The sequence below is a fragment of the Mesoplodon bidens genome, assembly GCF_964165515.1.
Source record: "Mesoplodon bidens genome assembly, chromosome: 13".
Taxonomy (NCBI): Eukaryota; Metazoa; Chordata; class Mammalia; order Artiodactyla; family Ziphiidae; genus Mesoplodon; species Mesoplodon bidens.
This window is the reverse complement of record NC_138169.1, coordinates 17,516,065-17,535,115: the sequence shown is the minus strand read 5'-3', so window position 1 is coordinate 17,535,115 and position 19,051 is coordinate 17,516,065. Positions and strand designations below refer to the sequence as shown.

The window sequence follows — 19,051 nt, the reverse complement described above, 5'->3', positions numbered from 1 at the left end:
GAGAAGAAAAATATAATTTTTTTAATGAAAAGTGTTATTGAGCTATCATTGGACATCAAAGAGCAATCTCCAGTGGCCTAATATGGTAATTGGAATCCCTGAAAGGAAGAGAAGAAAGAGGGGGACTGAAAAATGCTTGAAGAATGAATGGCCAAAATATTTCCAAACTTGAAGAAAACTATAACCCACAGATTCAGTAAACCCATAGCACAGGAACAGTGAAGAAAACTACACCAAGGCACATCATAATCAAATTGCTCAAAACCAGTGATTTAAAAAATCCAAAAAGCAGCCGAGGGGGTGAGGGGATGGGAGGTGGGAGGGAATCTGATTTCTCACTGAAAACAATATAAGTGAGAAGACAGTGGAACAACAGCTTTAAAGTACAGGAAGAAAAACTGTCAACATAGAATTCTATGGCAAATGTATCTTCCAAAAGAAAAGGCAAAATAAAGATGTTTCAAGACACACAAAACCTGAAAGAATTCTTCACCAACCAACTTGCACCACAAGAAGTGTTAAAGGAAGTACTTCAAGCAGATTAAAAGTGGTACCAATTGGAAGTCTGGGTCTACACAAAGGAATTAAGATCACCAGAAATGACGCCTACATGGGAACGCCCTGGCAGTCCAGTGGTTAGGACTTGCTCGGTGCTTTCATTGGTCTGGCCTGGGTTCAGACCCTGGCCAGGGAACTAAGATCCTGCAAGCCGTGCAGGACGTAGCCAAAAAAAAAGAAAAGAAAAAGAAATGGTGACTACAGTGATAAATATAAAAGGGTTTTTTCCCCTTATTATTTAAAACTCCTTAAAAGATAATTGACTGTATAGACAAAAATAATAATATAGTATGGCGTTCATAGCATAGCATGTAAAAATAAAATGCATGGTAATAATAGTACAAAGGTTGAGGGGGAATAAATATAAACTGTTATCAGGTTTTTTTTTGTTTTTTTTTTTTCTGTATGCGGGCCTCTCACTGCTGTGGCCTCTCCCACTGCGGAGCACAGGCTCCGGACGCACAGGCTCCGCGGCCATGGTTCGTGGGCCCAGCCGCTCCGCGGCATGTGGGATCTTCCGGGATTGGGGCACGAACCTGTGTCCCCTGCATCGGCAGGCGGACTCTCAACCACTGCGCCACCAGGGAAGCCCCTGTTATCAGGTTTTAATACTATATATGCAGTACTGCCATATAACTTGAAGGTAGGCTGTGCTGATTAAAGATGTATACTATAAACTGTACAACAGCCACTAAAACAAAAGAGCAGAGACCTACAGCTAATAAGACAACAGAGGAAATAACACAGAATCATAAAAAATACTGTGTTAATCCAAAAGAGGGCAGGTAAAGGGGAGCAACAACAGAAGAGATAGGACAAACATGATAGTCTCAGACCTAATTGTAACAGTAATCACATTAAATGAAATTGGCCTAAAAACTCCAGTTAGAAGACAGCAATTGTCAGATTGAATTAAAAAGCAAGATACAATTACATGATGCTTACAAAAAACACACTATAGATATAAAGCCAGAAAAAGAATTTAAAGTAAAAGGTTGGGAGAAGATACACATTATACTCTTCAAAAGAAAGCTGGAGTGGTTATATTGATTCAGACAAAGCAACTTTCAGAGCAAGGAATATTACCACAGACAAAAAACTGTATTTCATAATGATAAAGGGGTCAGTTAAGGAGTAAGACATAATAAGCCTTAATGTTTGTGCATCTAATAAGAGATTTTCAAAATACATGAAGCAAAAACTGATATAACTTCAAGGAAAAAGTAAAACAAATCCACAAATGTAGCTGAAGATTTTAGTACCTCTCTCTCAGTAATCGATAGAACAAAGTAGTCAGAAAATCAGTAAGGATATAGTGGCTTAAACAATATTCTCAACCAGCTTGACCTGATTGACATTTATAGAACACTCCATTCAACAATGGAATACACATTCTTCTCAAGTGCATGTGGAACATTTACCAAGATAGAATGTATTTTGGGACATAAAAAAAAGTCTCAGTAAATGGATTCAAGGCATACAAAGTATGATCTCTGATCTCTGTTAGTCAGCTGGGGCTGCCATAACAAAATACCACAGATTGTGTGGCTTAAACAACAGAAATTTGTTTTCTCAAGTTCTGGAGGCTGGAAACCCAAGGTCAGGGTGCCAGCATGGGTGGGTTCTGTTGAGCACTCTCTTCCTGGCTTGCAGATGACCCGCTTCTTACTGTGCGCTCACATACATGGTCTTTCTTCAGTGCGCGCATGCTCCAGGAGAGAGAAGGAGAGAGCACGAGAGTGCACACGCAAACTCTCTGCTTTCTCTTCTTAGGATACTAATCCCATCATGAGGGCCCCTCCCTCAGGACCTCAGCAGAATTACCTCCCAAAGGCCCCATCACCAGATACCATCCATCACATTGAGGGTTAGGGCTTCAACAAATGAACTTTCTGGGGGACACAAACATTCAGTTTGTGAATTGTGACTAACAAGTCACGATTGAATTGAGCAGAAAGAGCTCTGGAAAATTCCCGGATGTTTGGAAACAAAAATAACATGCTTCCATGTATCAAATAAGAAATCAAGAAGGAAATTAGAAAATACTTTGAATTAAAACAAAGTGAAAGCACAACACACCAAATTTATGGAATGCTGCAAAAGCAATGCTTAGGGAACTGTAGCTCCAAATGCCTGGATTAGAATAGAGCAAAAACTTTCAATGATCTAAGCTTTTACCCTTCTTAATAAACTAGAAAAAAGGAGCAGATGAAACCCAATTCAGTAGACAAAAGGAAAGAATAAAGATCAAAGCCAAAGTAAATCAAATAGATTTCCTCTACTGGAGAAAAATCAGTGAAAATAAAAGCTGATTTTTTTAAAGAATCAATAAAATTGGTAACCCTCTAGCCAGACTGATCTGGGGAAAAAAAGAGAAGACACAAATCTAATATCAGAGGTAAGAGAGGTGATATTACTAGAGCATACAGATATTAAAAGGATAATAAGGAACTACTATAAACAACTTTATGCCAATAAATTTGACAACTTAGATGAAATGGACAAATTTTTTGAATGGTACAATCTACCAAAGCTCACTCAAGAAGAAATAGGTAGGGCTTCCCTGGTGGTGCAGTGGTTGAGAATCCGCCTGCCAATTCAGAGGACACGGGTTCGAGCCCTGGTCCGGAAAGATCCCACATGCCACGGAGCAACTAAGCCCATGCGCCACAACTACTGAAGCCCACGTGCCTCGAGCCCATGCTCCACAACAAGAGAAGCCACTGCAGTGAGAAGCCCACACACCGCAACGAAGAGTAGCCCCCGCTGGCCGCAACTAGAGAAAAGCCTGCGCACAGCAATGAAGACCTAATGCAGCCAAAAATTAATTAATCAAAAATTAAAAAAGAAATAGGTAACCCAAATAGCCCTATACTTATTAAAGAAATTGAAAATTGCCAGACTGTTTTCCGAAGTGGCTGCACCAGTTTACATTTCCCACCAGCAACGTGTGATGGTCTCAGTTTTACAGCCTTCCTAACACTTGGTTATTATCTGACTTTTTGTTTACAGCCATCCTAGTGGGTACGAAGTGGTACCTCATTGTGGTTTTGATTTGTATTTCCCTGATGACTAGTGTTGTTAAGAACTTTTCACTGAGCTCTGCTCACCAAAGCAACAGCCAGCTCTACCCATCACCAGTCCCTCCCATCAGGAAACTTGCACAAGCCTCTTAGATAGCCTCATCCACCAGAGGGCAGACAGCAGAAGTAAGAAGAACTACAATCCTGCAGCCTGCGGAACAAAAACCACCTTCACAGAAAGATAGACAAGTTGAAAAGGCAGAGGGCTATGTACCAGATGAAGGAACAAGATAAAACCCCAGAAAAATAACTAAATGAAGTGGAGATAGGGAACCTTCCAGAAAAAATATTCAGAATAATGATAGTGAAGATGATCCAGGACCTTGGAAAAAGAATGGAGGCAGAGATCGAGAAGATGCAAGAAATGTTTAACAAAGATCTAGAAGAATTAAAGAACAAACAAACAGATGAACAACACAATAACTGAAATGAAAAATACACTAGAAGAAATCAATAACAGAATAACTGAGGCAGAAGAAGGGATAAGTGACCTGGAAGACAGAATGGTGGAATTCACTGCTGTGGAACAGAATAAAGAAAAAAGAATGAAAAGAAATGAAGGCAGCCTAAGAGACCTCTGGGACAACATTAAACGCAACAACATTCGCACTATAGGGGACCCAGAAGGAGAAGAGAGAAAGGACCCAAGAAAATATTTGAAGAGATTATAGTCGAAAACTTCCCTAACATGGGAAAGGAAATAGCCACCCAAGTCCAGGAAGCGCAGAGACTCCCATACAGGATAAACCCAAGGAGAAACACGCCGAGACACATAGTAATCAAATTGGCAAAAATTAAAGACAAAGAAAACTTATTGAAAGGGAAAAATGACAAATAACATACAAGGGAACTCCCATAAGGTTAACAGCTGATTTCTCAACAGAAACTCTACAAGCCAGAAGGGAGTGGCATGATAGGGAAGAACCTACAACCAAGATTACTCTACCCGGCAAGCATCTCATTCAGGTTTGATGGAGAAATCAAAAGCTTTACAGGCAAGCAAAAGCCTAGAGAATTCAGCACCACCAAACCAGCTCTACAACAAATGCTAAAGGAACTTCTCTAAGTGGGAAACACGAGAAGAAAAGGACCTACAAAAACAAACCCAAAACAATTAAGAAAATGGTCATAGGAACATACATATCGATAATTACCTTAAATATGACTGGATTAAATGCTCCAACCAAAAGACACGGGCTTGCTGAATGGATACAAAAACATGACCCATATATATGCTGTCTACAAGAGACCCACTTCAGACCTAGGGACACATTCAGACTGAAAGTGAGGGGATGGAAAAACATATTCCATGCAAATGGAAATCAAAAGAAAGCTGGAGTAGCAATACTCATATCAGATAAAATAGACTTTAAAATAAAGAATGTTACAAGAGACAAGGAAGGATACTACATAATGATCAAGGGATCAATCCAAGAAAAAGATATAACAATTATAAATATATATGCACCCAACATAGGAGCACCTCAATACATAAGGCAACTGCTAACAGCTATAAAACAAGAAATCGACAGTAACACAATAATAGTGGGGGACCTTAACACCTCACTTACACCAACGGACAGATCATGCAAAATGAAAATTAACAAGGAAACACAAGCTTTAAATGACACAATAGACATGATAGATTTAACTGATATTTATAGGACATTCCATCCAAAAACAGCAGATTACACTTTCTTCTCAGGTGCGCATGGAACGTTCTCCAGGATAGATCACATCTTGGGTCACAAATCAAGCCTCAGTAAATTTAAGAAAATTGAAATCATATCAAGCATCTTTTCTGACCACAGTGCTATGAGATTAGAAATCAATTACAGGGGAAAAAATGTAAAAAACACAAACAAATGGAGGCTAAACAATACATTACTAAATAACCAAGAGATCACTGAAGAAATAAAAGAGGAAATCAAAAACTACCTAGAGACAAATGACAATGAAAACACAACGATCCAAAACCTGTGGGATGCAGCAAAAGCAGTTCTAAGAGGGAAGTTTATAGCTATACAAGCCTACCTCAAGAAACAAGAAAAATCTCGAATGAACAATCTAACCTTACACATAAAGGAACTAGAGAAAGAAGAACAAACAAAACCCAAAGTTAGCAGAAGGAAAGAAATCATAAAGATCAGAGCAGAAATAAAATAGAAACAAAAAGAACAATAGCAAAGATCAATAAAACTAAAAGCTGGTTCTTTAAGAAGATAAACAAAATTGATAAACCATTAGCCAGACTCATCAAGAAAAAGAGGGAGAGGACTCCAATCAGTAAAATTAGAAATGAAAAAGGAGAAGTTACAACAGACACTGCAGAAATACAAAGCATCCTAAGAGACTACTACAACCAACTCTGTGCCAATAAAATGGACAACCTGGAAGAAATGGACAAATCTTAGAAAGGTATAACCTTCCAAGACTGAACCAGGAAGAAATAGAAAATATGAACAGACCAATCACAAGTAATGAAATTGAAACTGTGATTAAAAATCTTACAACAAACAAAAGTCCAGGACAAGATGGCTTCACAGGTGAATTCTGTCAAGCATTTAGAGAAGAGCTAACACCCATCCTTCTCAAACTCTTCCAAAAAATTGCAGAGGAAGGAACACTCCCCAACTCATTCTATGAGGCCACCATCACCCTGACACCAAAACCAGACAAAGTTACTACAAAAAAAGAAAATTACAGACCAATATCACTAATGAATATAGATGCAAAAATCCTCAACAAAATGCTAGCAAACAGAATCCAACAACACATTAAAAGGATCATATACCATGATCAAGTGGGATTTATCCCAGGGATGCAAGGATTCTTCAATATATGCAAATCAATCAATGTGATGCACCATATTAACAAATTGAAGGATAAAAACCATATGATCATCTCAGTAGATGCAGAAAAACCTTTTGACGAAATTCAACACCCATTTATGATAAAAACTCCCCAGAAAGTGGGCATAGAGGGAACCTACCTCAACATAATAAAGGCCATATACAACAAACCCACAGCAAACATCATTCTCAATGGTGAAAAACTGAAAGCATTTCCTCTAAGATCAGGAACAAGGCAAGGATGTCCACTCTCGCCACTGTTATTCAACATAGTTTTGCAAGTCCTAGCCATGGCAATCGGAGAAGAAAAAGAAAAGGAATACAAATTGAAAAAGAAGTAGTAAAACTGTCACTGTTTGCAGATGACATGATACTATACATAGAGAATCCTAAAGATGCTACCAGAAAACTACTAAAGCTAATCAATGAATTTGGTAAAGTTGCAGATACAAAATTAATGCACAGAAATCTCTGGCATTTCTATACACTAATGATGAACTATCTGAAAGAGAAATTAAGGAAACACTCCCATTTACCATTGCAACAAAAAGAATAAAATACCTAGGAATAAACCTACCTAGGGAAACAAAGGACCTGTATGCAGAAAACTATAAGGCACTGTTGAAATAAATTAAAGATGATACCAACAGGTGTAGAGATATACCATGTTCTTGGATTGGAAGAATCAATATTGTGAAAATGACTGTACTACCCCAAGCAATCTACAGATTCAGTGCAATCCCTATCAAATTGCCAGTGGCATTTTTTACAGAACTAGAACAAAAAATCTTAAAATTTGTATGGAGACACAAAAGACCCCTAATATCCAAAGCAGTCTTGAGGGAAAAAAACGGAGCTGGAGGAATCAGACTCCCTGACTTCAGACTATACTACAAAGCTACAGTAATCAAGATAATATGGTACTGGCGAAAAAACAGAAATGTAGATCAATGGAACAGGATAGAAAGCCCAGAGATAAACCAACACACCTATGGTCAACTAATCTATGACGAAGGAGGAAAGGATATACAATGGAGAAAAGACGGTCTCTTCAATAAGTGGTGCTGGGAAAACTGGACAGCTACATGTAAAAGAATGAAATTGGAACACTCCCTAACACCATACACAAAAATAAACTCAGAATGGATTAGAGACCTAAATGTAAGATCGGACACTATAAAACTCTTAGAGGAAAACATAGGAAGAACACTCTTTGATATAAATCACAGCAAGATGTTTTTGATCCACCTCCTAGAGTAATGGAAATAAAAACAAAAATAAACAAATGGGACCTAATGAAACTTAAAAGCTTTTGCAAAGCAAAGGAAACTACAAACAAGACAAAAAGACAACCCTCAGGGGCTTCCCTGGTGGCGCAGTGGTTGAGAGTCCTCCTGCCGATGCAGGGGACGCGGGTTTGTGCCCTGGTCTGGGAAGATCCTACACGCCGCGGAGCGGCTGGGCCCATGAGCCATGGCCGCTGAGCCTGCGTGTCCGGAGCCTGTGCCCCGCAACGGGAGAGGCCACAACAGTGAGAGGCCCACGTACCGCAAAAACAAAAAAAGACAACCCTCAGAATCAACAGATAAAGGATTAATCTCCAAAATATATAAACAGCTCATGCAGCTCAATATTAAAAAAAAACAAACAACCCAATCCAAAAATGGGCAGAAGACCTAAATAGACATTTCTCCAAAGAGAGGACATACAGCTGGCCAAGAAGCACATGAAAAGCTGCTCAACATCACTAATTATTGGAGAAATGTAAATCAAAACTGCAGTGAGGTATCATCTCACACCAGTTAGAATGGGCATCATCAGAAAATTTACAAACAACAAATGCTGGAGAGGGTGTGGAGAAAAGAGAACCCTCTTGCACTGTTGGTGGGAATGTAAATTGATACAGCCACTATGGATAACAGTATGGAGGTTGCTTAAAAAACTAAAAATAGAATTACCATATAACCCGGCAATCCCACTACTGGGCATATACCCAGAGAAGACCATAATTCAAAGAGACACATGCACCCCAGTGTTCATTGCTGCACTATTTACAATAGCCAGGTCATGGAAGCAACCTAAATGCCCATTGACAGATGAATGGATAAAGAAGTTGTGGTACATATATACAATGGAATATTACTCAGCCATAAAAAGGAACGAAATTGGGTCATTTGTAGAGACGTGGATGAATCTAGAGACTGTCACACAGAGTGAAGTAAGTCAGAAAGAGAAAAACAAATATCGTATATTAACATATATATGTGGAACCTAGAAAAATGGTACAGATGAATTGGTTTGCAGGGCAGAAATAGTGACGCAGATGTAGAGAACAAACGTATGGACACCAAGGGGGGAAAGCCCCAGGGGGTGGATGTGGTGGTGTGCTGAATTGGGAGATTGGGATTGACATGTATACACTGATGTGTATAAAATGGATGACTAATAAGATCCTGCTGTTTAAAAAAATAAAAATAAAATTCAAAATAAAAAGGAAAAGAAGATGCAGAAAATGTGAATAATATGACCCTGTTTTTGTAAAACTAACAACAATAAAAATATTTCATGTACATGTATATATGTGTAAAAAACAAAAGAACTTTCCATGTGCTCATTGGCCATTTGCTTATCTTCTTTGGAGAAATATTTATTCAGAGTCTGCCCACTTTTTAATTGGGTTGTCTTTTTAGTATTGAATTGGAGGAGTTCTTTCTGTATTCTAAATGTAAGGCCCTTATCAGATACATAATAGCACATATTTTCTCCCATCCTTTGGGGTTGTGTTTTCATTTTTTTGAAAGTGTTCTTTGTAGCACACAAGGTTTTAATTTTGATGAAATCCAGTTTATCAAATTTTCACTTGTGTGTTTGGTGTCATATGTAAGAATCCACTGCCAAATCCAAGGTCACGAAGATTTTTTTCTAAAGTTTTATAGTTTTAGCTCTCCAATTATTTAAATTTAAATTAATTAAAATGAAATAAAATGTAGAATTCAGTTCCTCAGTTGTGCTCCCACATTTCAAGTGTTCACGTGGCTAATATCTACCAAATGGGTCAGTGCAGGTACCGAACATTTCCACCATCACAGGAAGTTCTTTTGGACGCACAAACACTTTAAAGGAACGCAGTAGTAGAAAATGAGCTAAGGACTTGAACAGTTAGTTCACAAAAAGAGAAAATGGGCAAGCTCAGGTACATAAAATTGTTTAATAGTTAAAGAATTCTAAATTAGGACAGAGACAGCATTTTTAGCCCCCCAGATTGACTGTGTCTACTTCCTTCAGGTCTTGACTCAGAAATCACACCAGTGCGGCCTTCCCTTGCCTACCCTGTTTAAAATGTCAGATCTACCCTCTCCATTTCCTGCCTTTTCTCCTTAGCTCTTACAATTAGCATACCCTATATTTAACTTATTTTTCTTGTTTATTGTCAGTCTCCCCCCTCTTCGAATGTAAAATCCATGAGAGCATATCTTACTCACTCTTTATTGTCTCTCCAGTACCTTGGATATTCCCAGATATAGCAAAAACTCAAATCCGTGTTGTTGAATGAGAGCTGGCAAGGTGTAGAGAAACAAGTGCTCTTATACACTGTTCTCAGAGAGTGAATTGGTCCACCCTTTTTGGAAGCAATTGTGTGGTATGTAAAAGTCTCAAAATTGTGCTTGCCTTTTGACCCAATATTTCTCCTTCTAGGTATTTAGCATAAGGAAGTAATTAAAGATGTGCACAGAGATATGGCTGGAATATTCAGCCACAATGGAATGCTTTTACCTGCAGTCAGGAAAGCTCTTGAACTGACACTGTAAGGAATGTAGATTGTTTTTTTAAATGTGGCATCAAGAAGTGTTTTGCAGAGCTGTTCAAAGAGATCTTCCTTTCTTTCCTAATGCTTTAGCATTTAAAAGTATGTTTCATTACTGACTTTTCTGGTCTGCTTCTTAAGTAAAACTAAAACTTACTTATACAATTTTTTCCCACAGGTCCCTTAATATGGACTTTGAAAATCAAGATAAGGAGAAAGACAGTAACAGTTCTTCTGGGTCTTTCAATGGCAACAGCACCAATAATAGTAAGGCATTTTATGACAATTAGTTTTCTACATGTAGTTATCTTAATTTGATTCTTTCTATAATCCCAGTAGATAATTTACTGGGTTCAAGGATTATGTTTGGTATAATGATAAAATTAAATCTATATGGTATAATTTGTTAAAGTCTTATGTTCTGAACCTGAACTACGGATTCCTTGTGTACTGCTTTTAATTCATGCCTAAAAGCTTGCTGCCAAGATTCTTTATTTTCTTTTTTTTAATAAATTTATTTTACTTTATTTATTGTTTTTGGCTGCATTGGGTCTTCGTTGCTGTGTGCGGGCTTTCTCTAGTTGTGGCGAGCGGGGGCTACTCTTTGTTGCGGTGCGCGGGCTTCTCATTGTGATGGCTTCTCTTGTTGCAGAGCATGGGCTCTAGGCACGCAGGCTTCAGTAGTTGTGGCTCGCGGGCTTTAGAGCACAGGCTCAGTAGTTGTGGCACACGGGCTTAGGTGCTCCGCTGCATGTGGGATCTTCCTGGACCAGGGCTTGAACCCGTGTCCCCTGCATTGGCAGGCAGATTCCCAACCACTGTGCCACCAGGGAAGCCCTCTTTATTTTCTTAAAGACGAACAGGATAGGTGGGTATCTGCCTGCTTATAACTTCATTTAAATCCTTTGGTGAGGTTGATAATTTTGTAGGTGTTGATCATAAATTCATTTAGTGATTCTTAAAGATAGCTACTTGAAGTAATTGTAAAACTATTGTATCTTTTCTGATACTTAAGATTTTAAAGAATATTTGCTTTGAAAAAACAGAAGTGTGCTATATGGCAAGTATTCAGCAGCATTATTCATCATAGCCAAAAAGTAGAAGCAACTCAAAGATCAATAAGCTAGTTAATGGATAAACAAAATACGGTATGTCCATACAATGGAATACTATTCAGCATTAAATAAAGTTAATTACTGAAATATGCTCCAACATAGATGAACCTCAAAACACTGTTAAGGGCTTCCCTGGTGGCGCAGTGGTTAAGAATCTGCCTGCCAACGCAGGGAACACAGGTTCGAGCCCTGGTCCGGGAAGATCCCACGTGCCACGGAGCAACTAAGCCCGCAAGGAACAACTACTGAAGCCTGTGCACCTAGAGCCCATGCTCCGAAATGAGAAGCCACCATGATGAGAAGCCCACGCACCGCAACTAGAGAAAGCCCGCACACAGCAGCGAAGACCCAACGCAACCAAAAATAAAATTAATTAATTTTTTTTTAATTGTTAAGTAGGGCTTCCCTGGTGGCGCAGTAGTTAAGAATCCATCTGCCAATGCAGGGGACACGGGTTCGAACCCTGGTCCGGGAAGATCTGACATGCCGCAGAGCAATTAAGCCCGTGCGCCACAACTACTGAGCCTGCGCTCTAGAGTCCGTGAGCCACAACTACTGAGCCCACGTGCCACAACTAATGAAGCCCGCGCGCCTAGAGCCCGTGCTCCGCAACAAGAGAAGCCACCGCAATGAGAGGCCTGCTCACTGCAAGGAAGAGTAGCCCCCGCTCGCCCCAACTAGAAAAAAAAAAGCCCACGTGCAGCAACAAAGACCCAACGCGGCCAAAAATAACTAAATAAATTAATTAATTAAAAAAAAATTGTTAAGTAAAAAAAGCCAGATAGAAAAACTACGTATTTTATGAGTCCTTTTATATGAAATTTCCAAAAAGGCAACTATATAGAGACAGAAAACAGATTTGTGGTTGCTTGGGGCAAGGGATGGGAAGGAGAATTAACAGTAAACTGGCATGAGGGATCTTCTTGAGGTGATGAAGATATTCTAAAACTAGATTATAGTGATGGTTTCACACTTGGTAAACTTACCAAAAACAAAAAAAAAGGTATTGAACTACACACTTAAACTGGGTAAATTTTATGGTATGTAAATTGTACTAGAAAATTGGTAATGCTTATTATAGAAAGAGAACTGAATTGGAAGTAAGGAGACTTGATTTGATAATACTAAGAGATATTTTGAAAGATGCAAAAGTACAAGAGCTGGTACTCAAGCCGTCACGTAGGCAGTGTGGCCAAAATACTTCCCAAGGTGTTAATAAAGTGCTAAGACAGAGCAAATACCACTTTCCATACTATACCTAGAGCAGGTACTTTTTCTCATGGACCCTTACCATAGCCTCAGAATCCTTCTGAACAAGAATCTACTATCAGTCGATCAGAGTAAGCACCAGAGGGAAGTCATTTTGACATCCATGTACAAAGAGAAAAAAGAGAAAGGCAAGCCAAAGTGAGCAACAGTGGATCAAGTTAGTAAGGGACTCTCCTGGAGAAAGTGAATTTGACATGAAACAGTGAACTTGGATTGCTGGAGAAGTTCCTCCAGGTGGGAAGAGCATATAATACAGGCACAGAGGAGGAGAATAAGCGTGACTTGTAGGACAAATCAAGGTCACCGCCTAATAGGAAAGACTGGAGATCTAATATAAAGTTTAATAGAATATTGATGGAGGATCTTAGAAACTAAATTGAAAAGAGATCACTTAATATCTATTTCATTTTCTCTAGTTATTATAATACCCCATCAACTAAATTATACTTGCCCAATTTTCACTGAGTTAAATGTGTTTCATTGTCCCCAGCAATGTAAAGAGGGCATGACAAATACAGTAAGTAGAATCATTTAAATAGAATGAGCCTTTTCTTAAACTTATGACACACACACACAAAAACTTATGACACAGATCCTTATATTAAGTAAAATACCATACCAATAACTTCACAGGAACCAGGTAAAACCCAGTGTCAGTATCCAATTTTAGGGTTAAATTATTACATAGCAGCTTACCTTCTATCAATAGTTTAAACCAAATCACTACATACACTTGAAACTCCTTTAAATTCCTGTTATATAGCATATATACAAATGATGTGCTTAAACCAGATTACAAATCTGTTGTGCATTGCATCACATAAATCTAAAAGAAATCAATAGTATGTATCTAAGTACCATTTTATCCTCAAATAAATAAATGGTTAAGTCAGTCCATGCAGTGGAAGGAATTTACCTGGTAACATGAGTTTTGTATTTCTCATTGTTAATCAGCATCTAAAGAGTAGTTGGTGGTTGTTTAATGGTAATTTCCTTAAATCTACCTCCTGTGTTGTGCTAAAATTATCCTCAACAAAAGTATTTCTTCAGTGCCTAATCTGGGCCATGGATACCAAAAAGGATAAGCACAGACCAGGACAGAATGCAGTCCACTTCCACATAATCAGGAAAAACATAATGTAAGAAATGGCCATTGCAGAGAAGGCCAGAACTTGATTATGGAATATGGTATCATTCCAGTTTGAAGGGGTGGCATGGAAAATTGGATGCAGTCATCAAAAATCAAAGAAATAATAATAGCCAGAAAAATGAACAGAAACATGAGATGGTGTAGGTGCTGAGGAGATTGAAATGCTTAACAATGAAGAAGAACTGGGGGGAGTTCTAAGAAAAGGAGAGTATGACTTTAGTGTTAAGATTTGGCCAAGTGTAATGAACTAATTAATGAAGGAGAAAGAGTAGATATAGGTTTTTTAAAAGTTGCAGTTGCCTACTCCCAAAATACGAATCAAGGAATTTGTGAAAAAGACATGAAAATTAGTGAACTACAGCTATGTATAACAGCATGGATGTTTCTAACAATGTTGAGTGAAAGAAGCCAGACACAAAAAAATACATACTACATAATTCAGTGTATATAGTAAGTTCAGAAAACAGGCAAAATAAATATTAGTATTTTAGGATGCATGCTTGGTAGAAAACATAAAGCAAATAAAAAGTACTGTAAAAGCCAGGATATAATAGTAGTTCCCTTTGGGGGAAAGAGAAAGAGCAGTGATTGGGAGGGACAAAAGAAAGACTTATGGCCTTGGCAAGGTTCTCTTTCTTGACCTGGGTGGTATTAGCCATGTGATGATTCACTGAACTCTACATCTTTGTTTCATGTACTTTTCTGTATGTGTGTTATGTTTTACAGTAAAAATGGTTAGAAAGTGGAGGGGAGGGAGTTCCTTCCAGGTCCTCTCTGATTTTCCCTAACCTTGTTCTAACTCCTGTCTTATCCCTGAATCTGCCCCAGGAAACCTATATAGAAATTTTCCCCTTCTGGCACACCACTCCTTCATCTAATTAGCATTAAGAGGGTTTAAACCCTGCCCCCACCTCCAGTTATCTGATATCTTGAAGTTCTTTACTAGGCTTCCCCTATAATTTATTTGAACTGTGAAGACTGATGGAGATGTACAGTTAGAATTCTCTTCATTAATAGAGAAACACATCTTAATCTCCCCACCTAGACTGCAAACCCCATAAGCTCTGGAAATGAGTTTTTAAAAAAAAATCCGTTGCTTCTCTCATGGAGGTGCAAAATCAGTAACTTTCATAAACAGTTATCAGTACTACATTGGCGTATTGCTCTGCAACCTGTTCACTAAATACAAAAAATAATGTGTCTGTACATAATTTTTAATTCCATCATCATGCCTGTTTCTTACGTTGATTTTGCCTTTAAGGATAATGCCACTGCAGTTGAGTAAGTCCGCCCAATTATGGCTGCTCTGTTTTGCTTTTGCTCTGTTTTGTTTTGTCACTGGAGTTTGGCTAAAATTTCTAATTAATTAGCTCCTTCCCCTTCAGGACCATTATTTCCAGACCTTTAGGAAGTGCAGTATTAGAGTTGTGTACATTATTTTTGGTAACATATTGTCAGCGATTAAAGGAGCTTCACTTGCCCTGTGACGTTGCTGTTTGATAAACTCTCTTGGGCAGTCCTTCTATAAAACTAATGGAAATGATGTCTAATACTTACTGGTTTAAAATCTGTGCTTTCAAAAAACAAAAATCTGGGGCTTCCCTGGTGGCGCAGTGGTTGGGGGTCCTCCTGCCGATGCGGGGGACACGGGTTCATGCCCCGCTCTGGGAGGATCCCACATGCCGCGGAGCGGCTGGGCCCGTGAGCCACGGCCGCTGGGCCTGCGCGTCCGGAGCCTGTGCTCCACAACAGGAGAGGCCACAACAGTGAGAGGCCCGTGTACCGCAAAAAAACAAAACAAACAAACAAACAAACAAAAATCTGTGCATTCTATCTAATATTCTAGAAAGGTTCTTTGTATTCTGTTTCACATTTTAATTGCAGACTGAACTTGTAAAATTTAGATTGATTATAAACAAATACTTATATGCCTGCTTTAGTAAACAGTCTTTGTTCTAGCCAGTCATTTGATTTTTTTTCTTCTCATATTTTAAACCAGTGTAATTAATCTGTAGCCTATATGATGCTTTGTTTTACAGAAGGAGGGGAGTGTGAGTGTGTGTTTTCAGATTTATAGATTTTTTTAAAAAGATTTGTTTCTTATATAACAAATAATCATTTATTTGAGAAACCATTATTTTCTGTTGTGAAAGTCACCTGAACTCTAGCTTCCTCAAGTAGTTCTTTGAACTGTTGTAGAACACTCAAATAAAAACAACTATTTAGGTGAAATTTAGTTAGAGAGTTCATAGAGTTTTGCCTTACAAATGCCCATAAGATACTTTAAGATATGCGCCCCCCCCCAAAAAAAAAGAAAACCTATCCACGGGCCAAGATGAATGGGTTTGACTGCAGTTCAGGTCAGACTCTTCTCCAGATCATTTCTGTTTGTCTTGACACATGGCTCACTCTTCTGAAATTGAATTGCCCTATTCCTTAGTGAATTATTTGACTCATCTACCTAGCCAATAAGAAGCAATTTTGTTTGTTAGAAATATTTAATATTCATTTCACAAAAATCCCTAAATACGCATAGCACAGGGAGATCAGCTCGGTGCTTTGTGACCACCTAGAGGGGTGGGATAGAGAGAGTGGGAGGGAGGGAGACGCAAGAGGGAAGAGATATGGGAACATATGTATATGTATAACTGATTCACTTTGTTATAAAGCAGAAACTAACACACCATTGTAAAGCAATTATACTCCAATAAAGATGTTAAAAAAATCCCTAAATAACTTTCTTGAGGACAGGTAAATTTGAATACTGATGAGCAGTTTTTGTTTTTAATTTATTTATTTATTTTTGGCTGCATTGGGTCTTCGTTGCTGCACGCAGACTTTCTCTAGCTGTGGCGAGCAGGGACTACTCTTCGTTTCGGCGCACGGGCCTCTCATTGCGGTGGCTTCTCTTGTTGGGAAGCACGGGCCCTAAGCGTGCAGGCTTCAGTAGTTGTGGCACGTGGGCTCAGTAGTTGTGGCTCATAGGCTCTAGAGCGCAGGCTCAGTAGTTGTAGTGCATGGGCTTAGTTGCTCTGCGGCATGTGGGATCTTCCCGGACCAGGGCTCGAACCCGTGTCCCCTGCACTGGCAGGTGGATTCTTAACCACTGTGCCACGAGGGAAGCCCCCAAAATAAAATCTTGTGGGGAGTTTTTCCTGGACCTACTAACCCCTTGAGATTTCAGTTTAGTTGGCTCTGGGGTTGGGCCCGGGCACTGTGATTTTTTTAAAGCTGTCCAGGTGATTCTAATGAGCAGCCAAGACTTGAGAACCACTGTGCTAAATCCTGCTCTATCCCAAGAGCTTCTGGTTCCCCCATTTATCTCCTATTTACTCTTTAAAATGTTCCCACAAAGAAATGTTTTTGATTTACTGTTTCCAGATACATCTTGTTCTCCCCCCTCCCCGGCCAAAGTCAGTCTCAACTATTAGCAGCAATGGGGAAGAATTAACATGAGTACATTAAATCCACAGATGATGAGAAATTATTTTAGTCAGGGGGTTTAAACCACCTCTTTTACCAAACCTATATATACAGGACCACAGATGTACTCAAACTGACTAAAACGAATTTTTACTACCTCTTAATGTTCTTGTTTGTTGTTTGTTTGTTTGTTTGTTTGTTTTGGCACCCTGTCATCCAGATGGTTAGCACCAGGAGGTAGTAAGTCAATTCAACAAGTATTTCTTGGGCACCTACTATAATAAAGGCACTATGAGGACAGCAAGGAGCTCACAGTCTCACTGGGAAGGAGAGAATCCAAGGGCCTAGATAATCTATATTTTATATACTAATCCCTAGAACTGTCTGCATTTTATGAGTTAATGTATCTGAAGTACATGGGTACAGTGTCTATTAGGTAAGTTGTTGATATGTCCCTTTTTCTCTTTCAGGTATCCAAACTATTGACTCTACCCAGGCCCTGTTCCTTCCAATTGGAGCATCTGTCTCTCTCCTAGTAATGTTCTTCTTCTTTGACTCAGTTCAAGTAGTTTTTACAATATGTACAGCAGGTAAATGAGTTCCTCTATCTGATCTTAACATTAAGCTGAAAGGAAATTTTTAAACCTTTTTTAAAATCATCATTCAAAAATTAAGATTTATACACTGCACCGTGCAAGTTTTTCTTCATAAGTCTGGCTTTTTCTCCCCCCACTCCTCCTTGAACCACTTGATACCTGTATCATCAGTTCAGTCCTGCAAGATACTTGATACCTGTATCATCAGTTCAGACCTGCCAACCCAATCTGAATGAAAGGCCAGGGGTTGAAAATTCATGAGCTTTGTGGCACCAGAGCAGGATTGCTTTGGCTGTGGCTCCTTGTCTGATAGGTTACCAGAAAGTCCAGTTTGGCAGAGTAGTCATTGGCAACCCCTACCCATGTTTCTGCAGATAGAAACACTCATAGCTAATCACAGTAATTTGACTGTCAGCTATCTGATCAGTTTTCAAGCTGAGAGATGATGGACATGGGTGAAACATCAAAATGCTAGACTTGTTAGATCATACCCTGGCCCGCTGTTTATCATTTCTTGTTGAGATAGGTGAGAAAGAGAAAACCTACCAATGCTACCCCTACTTCAAATCAGGTAATCTTTTTTTAAGAGGTTGTCTGTGTGGTGCTAAAGAAAGATACTTTTCTTCTCTAGTTAATTAATACTATTGTATGCACTTGTCGAGAAAAGTATTCTGGGCAATGATTGTTTCCTTAAGTCATGCCATTTTTCTTATGCTTAGTAAAATAATAAACAAAAAAATTAACCATACGTTTTCTTTCTCTAGTTCTTGCAACGATAGCTTTTGCTTTTCTTCTTCTCCCGATGTGCCAGTATTTAACAAGACCCTGTTCACCTCAGAACAAGTAAGGACTTGGGATTCTCCTCTAAATTGTAAACTTGTATATGTATGTTTTTGTCTCATACTTGATGGCAGTATTAGGGGTCTAAATTTTTGGTATTGACTGAAGCACACAAATGCCAGAAGACTGGAAAGTGAAAAGTTTGATTTTTTTAAAACTGTAAGATAGTACTTCTTTTTGCACCTTTTCATAGCAGAGGAAATACAAACAAATCTTAGGAAGTCAGAGTCACTGTAATATGCTTCCTTGCTTTGATTACATTGAAAGATAGTTTTCTTTTGAAGCAACATTTTCATTCCTTTACTAGTTAATGGAATATGAAAATAGTGCTTGACACAAACATTCTTTGCCTTTCGTCTC

At 38.7% G+C, this 19,051-nt stretch overlaps 1 protein-coding gene across 1 annotated transcript in view; it reads left to right on the top strand.

Moving 5' to 3' along the window:
• SPPL3 (signal peptide peptidase like 3) overlaps nt 1-19,051 on the top strand; it is a 116,716-nt gene that overhangs the window by 87,655 nt on the left and 10,010 nt on the right. The window contains exons 3-5 of the mRNA XM_081252507.1: nt 10,477-10,565; nt 17,726-17,845; nt 18,616-18,694. Coding sequence (XP_081108633.1) covers nt 10,477-10,565; nt 17,726-17,845; nt 18,616-18,694 — 288 coding nt within the window. The remainder of the gene's footprint in view (nt 1-10,476; nt 10,566-17,725; nt 17,846-18,615; nt 18,695-19,051) is intronic.